This window comes from Atta colombica, unplaced genomic scaffold (genome assembly GCF_001594045.1).
Source record: "Atta colombica isolate Treedump-2 unplaced genomic scaffold, Acol1.0 scaffold47, whole genome shotgun sequence".
In the NCBI taxonomy this organism is placed as follows: Eukaryota; Metazoa; Arthropoda; class Insecta; order Hymenoptera; family Formicidae; genus Atta; species Atta colombica.
The window spans coordinates 1,169,168-1,176,800 of NW_017259536.1; the positions used below are offsets into that span (position 1 = coordinate 1,169,168).

At 37.2% G+C, this 7,633-nt stretch overlaps 1 protein-coding gene across 1 annotated transcript in view; it reads left to right on the forward strand.

Moving 5' to 3' along the window:
* The window catches only part of LOC108691500 (paired box protein Pax-6-like), a 31,949-nt gene that overhangs the window by 4,592 nt on the left and 19,724 nt on the right, over positions 1-7,633 (forward strand). Inside the window, exon 2 of the mRNA XM_018199262.1 lies at positions 2,380-2,620. Coding sequence (XP_018054751.1) covers positions 2,380-2,620 — 241 coding nt within the window. The remainder of the gene's footprint in view (positions 1-2,379; positions 2,621-7,633) is intronic.

Consider the following 7,633-nt stretch of genomic DNA (forward strand, 5'->3'; position numbering starts at 1 on the left):
GAAGATGCCGCATAAAGGTCGGTGCAGGAATCAATTTACTTTCATTTACGCGAACCACTGCGAGAAAACGAAGTGTTTGGCGATTGACTGGAATAGCATTGACGCCGCAGGTAGCCGATAATCGGTAAACAAATGGCTGATTTTTTTTTTATATTCAGCAAATGAGAATTACTGAACAACTCTTTGGTTCGGTAGATGGAATCATTTGCGAGAACTATAATTGATTTGTTCTGCGAGAAAACTAATTAATTACCGAACACTTTGTTTAAATAAAGATGTGGAAAACTGTCTTATGGTACTAAGTATTATAAGAGTAAGTCACTATCTGAAGAATAATTTTTCAATTTCAATTGGAGACGTAATTATAGTTAAGCGAAATAAAGTAAATAGATCAGAAAAATTTTATTGTTATATTCAACCGAACAACGCATGACAGAGAAAAATTTGACTCTTTTTATAAATTTTTGCATTGTCGTGCGTTTTCACGAGTTCTTTAATTATAGTGATTTCTTGAGAAGCAATCTGACTCTCACTTGATGGTTAGAGTAAAATGGAATTATGGTAATTAATCCATGTAAGTTTATTAACTCACAAGTATGCGTATCTTGTAATTAAGTAATCAAGAATCAGTTGCGCTAACTCTCACTAATTCTAAGAGTACTTAATGATAATATATAAAAAATAAGATGACATTGAAAAATAAGAATGAAAAATTAAAATGATATACAATATATAAAGAAAGATAAAAAATAATATAAGATTTTTCGAAAACTTTTCACTGAAAACGTTAAGAATTACATTGTTTAGAAATATTAAATATTCAAAATATTAAAAATATTATGTATTAAAGATAATAACACATACATTTAACTCTCCGGAGCTGACACCAAAATCTGTAACATAATTACTGACACTAAGTCTGTGAAATCCATATTTAATATGTCAGTTTCTTATTTCTAATGTATCTAATTAAAAAAATATAATTTTTATTGAATCGTACCATAAATTAGTTAAATGAAAATTATCCTATCATCAAAAGTGAATTAATTTAACTTTTTATTAAAAAATTGTTACAACTTAAGAAAAGTAGTTTAAAAAAAATCGTTGCAACTAAAAAAAGGTAGTTTTTTTAAAAGGTTATAAAGCGAAAATAACAAAAATACATTTGAAATGTTAAAAATATATTCTTTTACTGATATTGATTATGCAATAAAAAACAATTTTTTTTTCTTTTTTAGGAAACTTAATTTTTTGTCACTTTTGAAGTAAGCAAGAAATATGTTGATTAAAAAGTCGTACTTAATTTTAAGGAATTAAAATAACATAACTTTTCTAACTATAAAAAAATGAATGCTAAGTTTATTTTAATAACAATAATTCAAATTTGTAGATGTAAAATAAAAAATATAGTAATCCAATAGAGACTCACGTCAGTTCCGGAGGGTTAAATATGACGTTAAATTTGACCCTCATAAGCTTTCTTCATAAGATTTCAAATATGAGGATAAAGTATTTTATTGATTATCGATAAAGGACGTTTTGGGGCGACAACGTATCGATTAGAATATACGACCTTAATATTTGTTTTTACGGTATAGCGTGTTATTTTCGCGTCTCGTCGTGCTATCATTCGTGGGATGATACTCAAGTAGACAGATAGTGACGCGAATTACTCCATGTATCGTCGTATTATCCTTCTCATAACTACTACTCTAACTTAATAGTGACAAGTAAATCGTAACTTATGCGAATCAAAGTTTTCTTAAGGTAGATGATTTTGATAAACTTACAGCCCTTCCGACGAACTCGTGATGAGTTATATGAGAAAAGGGACGAGTAAATACGCGTACGCTTATGAGCTTAGGTGAGCTCGCGGTTACCCCCGGGGGTTAGTTGGTAACTTGACACGCCTTTGGTCGGCTTCTGTCGGGCCAGCGGCCCCTTCGCCAGTGATTCCGGTGAGGCGAAGGGTAGTGGCCCTCTTGCACCTCGAGAGATTCGTCCTCGCAACCCCAACGCGCACCACACCCGGCAACAATCGGTTAGGTTGATTCTCAGACCTTCCTTCCTTCGCACCCCCGACAATAAGCGTGGGCTGCTTATACCGCCAATTTGTTTCGACGCAACATAATCTTTCTCTCCGGTCGAGGAGTTACCCACACTTTATTCCAGAGCAGAGACGCGGCCCACGCGAGATCATAATGGGACTTGTAGGAGGGTAAGTGCTTTCCCCCCTCTTTCTCTTCCTATAATGCCCCCTCCTCGCATTAGCTTCGGAGGCGGACAATGCTCGCGTGGCACGAATGCGCCCTTCTTTCATTCGTCCAACCACCAATCTGCTTCTTCTCGTATTTTCTCCTTCTCTTATGTATATGTCAGGAAAAAAGAGAGAGAGGGAGGGAAGGAGAGCGTTTCCTCTTCCTTCGGTTCTCCATAAAAACCCCAGAAGCTATTTGGAATCAAACGGCCGATTCACGAGAACGTTTTATTTCGTTCTCGTCGCTACACGAGATTTGTTAATGGTTATGGGTTCCGCGCGTTGGTTACGGGCTCTGGATCGAATCTCGCGCGTGCCAGAGCACGGAGGCTGCGGAGATTACCTGCCTCCGCTTCCAAGGGGGTAATAAATGTCGGCGCCGCGGGATTATCCCCGCGACTAATCAATAGAGACCGCGGTTCCGCAATACGTCCGCGAGACACTATAGAGACCGATAACTTTTGCCTATAGGTATATATGTAGAAGAACTTCGAGTACGCCAGTTTGGCTCTCCGGTTTACGTGGCTGTCGGTGTATTGGGACGGAAGCTAAGTGTATTCGGTTACATTCGGTTTATTTGAGAGAAACTGCAGGCGGATTCTAGAAATACTTTATGTGTGTGTATATGAAAAGCTATTTATTCTATTAAGCCTCGAGAGCTGGCATAAGTTTATTGAAGCCACTCATTTATATATTTTATCTGGAGATTTGAAGTATTGTAATAAATTATTACGTGTACCAAAGATCAACACATGTTTATTAAAAGATTAATTAATTTCAAGGAATAAATCAACACTCATATGACAAAATACTGAAGTCTGACATTTATAGTCCGTTTTTATTTTAAGATTGTTCTAAGTAATGTCTTAAGATACGGCTGTCTGATTGATTCATAATATCTTAAGACTTAAGCATAAGATTTGATTATGAATATCGGCCTATTAAAAGTAAGTATTTTTTTATACGAGTTATGTTGTTTTTATTTCTTTAAATTAATTAGTACTTTTTAATGAACATATATTAACCTTTAGTATAAATGACCATTTTTTGATCCTTCTTTATACAATGAATCATTCGTATCCTAAATTAATTTTCATCACAACAAATATACAAGAACTATTAAGTGATTCTTACATATGATCTTTAATATTATTTGAAAGTATTTATATATTAAAAAAAAATTGTATATAAATGTTATAACTATAATTATTTGATGCTTCTAATTTTCGAATAGAAATGTGCAGAACACGAATGAATTGTATGTACTAAGAATTGGATCTTACAGATCCAGCGTTAGTAATTATAGATTTTGGCGTTCCAGAATTTAAATATTAAACTTTATAGGTTTAAAGCCATTAAATCTTTTGCAACACATTCGCGACATTTCGTATGCAATTGTCAAATAGAGTATAACTCAAATGAAGATAACTCGTTCATGAGCGCGAAGAATTGAAAAATCAATTAAATGCCGATGGCGTAAAGAAACTACATACGAATGACAAGTTAATTACTTCGATGATCTCAAGATTTGCTGTTGCATTTACTCGTTACGACAATAGCTCCTTTCGACAATGAGTGTTTATCGAGTCGAGATTTCACGGTCCGTTATCCCGTTTACCGGCGCAAAACTTATTTAATCGTTGCGCAGCGGCGTCGAGATTATCGCGTTATCTCGCGTATTCCCGCGTGAAGCATCTTGTTATACGTGAATAGTAACGAACGCGCGAACGTACGTGAATTACTAACCCCGCGGCCATGAGTTCGGTATTTACCTGCGAAAAGCTACAGGGAAGACACATACTTGTGAGCTGCCTTACACACTGGTGTCAATAATAACGAGCGCGGTAATGAGTATGCGTTGCCGGGGGATGGCGGGTTGCTAATACTGCGCCGTCGCCTCTTAACACCGTCCGTAATGAATTCGTCGTCTCTTGGAAAGCGGGCGCGAGCGCTCTTACCGCGATTCAACTCATTAGAGAGCGTATGCCTGGCACGCCATCTTTGATGTCGTTGAAAGACGCGCACGAGATGAACTTCTCTCTCGCTCTCCGTCGCTTTCCGTATTCGCCGAGTTTATGACGAAACGCTCGGAGGCTGTACCCCGGCTCGGCTGCACCCTTTTCCCTCCCAACCCAACCCCCGGTTTGCTCTTCCTTCGGAATCTCTACCAACGTGATAATAATGTTTAGTCGGTGACACTCGACAAACGCGTCGACTTCAGAAGCGCATCCGAGCGCTCGACGTTATGCCGCTAACAGATTCCAAGACTGTCACCGGAAATGATCGCGACTAGATCTTGTAAATGTTCAGTGAGAATTTGTTATCATTAACATAATGATAGGTTCTGGAATAAAAAACTCCACATTAATTATATGGAAAATTGTATTCCGGTGGAATAAGTTAGTTTTTAATGTGATGAATAATAGATGTTATAAGGCTCGATAATGAATAGTTTTTGAGCTACAGTATATTAAAAAGATGTTTACAAGTTTGACACTTTTATTCTTCATAACTCAAAAACTACTCGTTATTAAGCTTTATATCTGACGTCTTTTGTTCAAGTCATTGTAAGCTACATTATATGTGAAAATTAGCTCATTTCACTAGCACTCAATTTTCCATATAATTAGTATGGGATCCTTTCTTGAAATCTCTCTTCCGTTATTTATTCAATTATTAGTTATTTGCCGTCACATTTATCTTAATTTTCAATGTAAACAATTGGATAATTGAGTCGCGGTAAATGTTCGTTAATTCTCGATTGTGTATACTTACAATAAACTGGGAAACCGGCTGATTCCAAATGTCTTTTTTCCTAGCAGTCTAATAACATGTTTTGTATTATCGCAACGGAAATATCTGTTTTGTAATCGCTTCTATTATATCAAGTTCGGAAAGTTGGACGATTTGTGTGTGTCTAATTAATGCGGTCGGCGCGCATAATTATATTATTTAGCGTATGCGCGATGCAACGACGAGAGGTGAAAGCAATTTGGTCGCGAAAACGATATTTTTTATGGATGTCGACGGATAAACAGCAGTTCGTTAAATGAATTCGAACCGGCACACTCTGTAACTGATTACGTTCGGCCGGTTTCGAGTCGCAACGCGGGACTAATTACCCGCAAACTATTATTACATCCCATTAAACAACTATTTCGCTGCAAACTTTCCGTCATCGTTGGAAATTGGAGTGGCGCATTAACCGCTCCGCTGAACTGTTTTGTTTCTATTATCGGGTAACGATCAATCGTTCCTTTCCAACGGGTTTAATGTTTGTTCGTCTAGGATCTATGTATGTACACAATGATTCACGAAATTGATCAAGTGTTTCGACGTTTTTGGAATTTTAATGCGTCGTCTACAATATGCAGAATAAGCTTGGTGTAAGAAGGAAAAGTAAGAAATTGACCAATTACATTCAATCATTCTTCTCACATTCGACCGTGATTAGTCAATTTCTTACTCTTGTTTTTTATACCAAGCTTACTTCGTATATTGTAGATTACGTATATTAACGTTTCTGTGCAATTTCTTATACACTCTGTAAAAAGTATCGGTATGGATTTAACATGCGGTGTCTGTATAACTTTCACTGTATTTATTAACACCAATATGGTGTGGATTTCAAATCCCTGAAGTTTATATCAACATCATCATGGTATGTATTTAACACCTATGGTGTTAAATTCACATCGCATTGATGTTAATATTAGCACAGTGAGAATTACATAGATGCTATTGCTATGCTATTTTTTAGAGTGTATAAACGCTTAGAAATTCAAGAGAAAATAAATCCAGGAAATAAGTCTTTTAGTTTAATTTCCGTTCTCATTGTCGAATAGACCTCGCAAAAAATTCTATCGAGGACCCAATTATAAAGTCGATTCGCTAGCTCGCTACATTCGTCGCGTCTATTCGCGCATCTTAAATACCTGGCGATCGTTTTCGCGCTTAAAGACCGCCTCTCGTCCGGCGCAGAGATCAGGAGGAGGGGGATGTTTGGCGAGGGTGGCAAGAGGTGGCTCGACCGAGCGAACCGACGCAGGAAGGCCGGGGGAGGACGAGGGTGCCGCGACGTCGTACGCCGGGGTTGCACAGGATGGGATTTAATCTGTGTCCCGTTTCACGCTCAGCCAAGTGGAACCTTTTTGCCTCACTTTGCGGCGCGACTCGCTTTTGCGCCGCACCGCCGCGTAGATTAACGCGAAATTATATATAAAGAATGTGTGCGGCCGGCGCGGCGGGTGTGTGCATGGGTCGACGGCGTCGGGCTCGAGCGATATTCGAGCCCTCTCACCGACATCATCCCCCGTCTGTCGGGGGTGGTCATCCCCTCTGGGGAAGAGGAGGAGGAGGAGGAGGGCGTGAGGCAAAAGACGATGACAGAAAGGGTGAATCTCGCGCTCGTATACGTGTATACCGCTAAGTCGTGCACACTTGTCCCCTTTGTAACGAATTAAACTTGTGAAAAACAGCACAGACTCGTGCACCGTCCCTTCAAAGGACGAGAGGCTGTCGCGACGCGTCCTCGCTTTCACCGTCGCCTATTTTTAACACAAATTATTCTGTCGAAAGGATCAAATGATTCAGAAGAGTACGAGACAAAGTTTCTTGGAGTAATATCTTCGGATAGTCTCTCTATATATATATATATTTGAATAGCGTTTTATCAAATAATTAAAATATGAAAATTAAATCGCGACACGAAATAAATTAATGATTTATTGCAAAAGGCTTTATCTTTGGTACGTCACATTATAATGGAGTGATATGATATACATATATACATGTATATTTTATAGAAATTATAATATCGCTCTAGAAATGTGATAGTTGCACGTATTCGCGATCTGTATGCTTTTATTAAATTGAGCAAAGAATGAATATTCATTAGTTCATCGTAAAAGAAATTGCGGAAAGTGTCGTTTTAATTGGTTTGAGGAAAATGTCTCTTATCGTTATCATCTACTTTTCATCGTGCGCGTAATCAAAGAAATTTTAAACTCACCAAGGTACAAAGTTCATAGAAAGCTTTGAGAACTGTAAACGACAAGTTGATAACAAAGATCAATTCCTTTTCTACAAAATTACGATTGATATATTTTGAAATTCTGAATCATGTCAAGAACGATTCAATTTATTTGACCTTTTCTATGCTTTTTAAAAGCTTCGCAAAATATTTCTCAACAAAGTCTTTTCTTTTATTTCATCGCATAACTGAGAGAAATGATTTTATTATAGGAACAAATCAAGGGAAAATAAAGTGATATTTATTAAAAAACCGATTGATTTGTTGTAAATTAATATTCGTCAATGTAACAAATAATCAATAGTATTTAACAAATAAGAGGCTCATATATATATATATATATA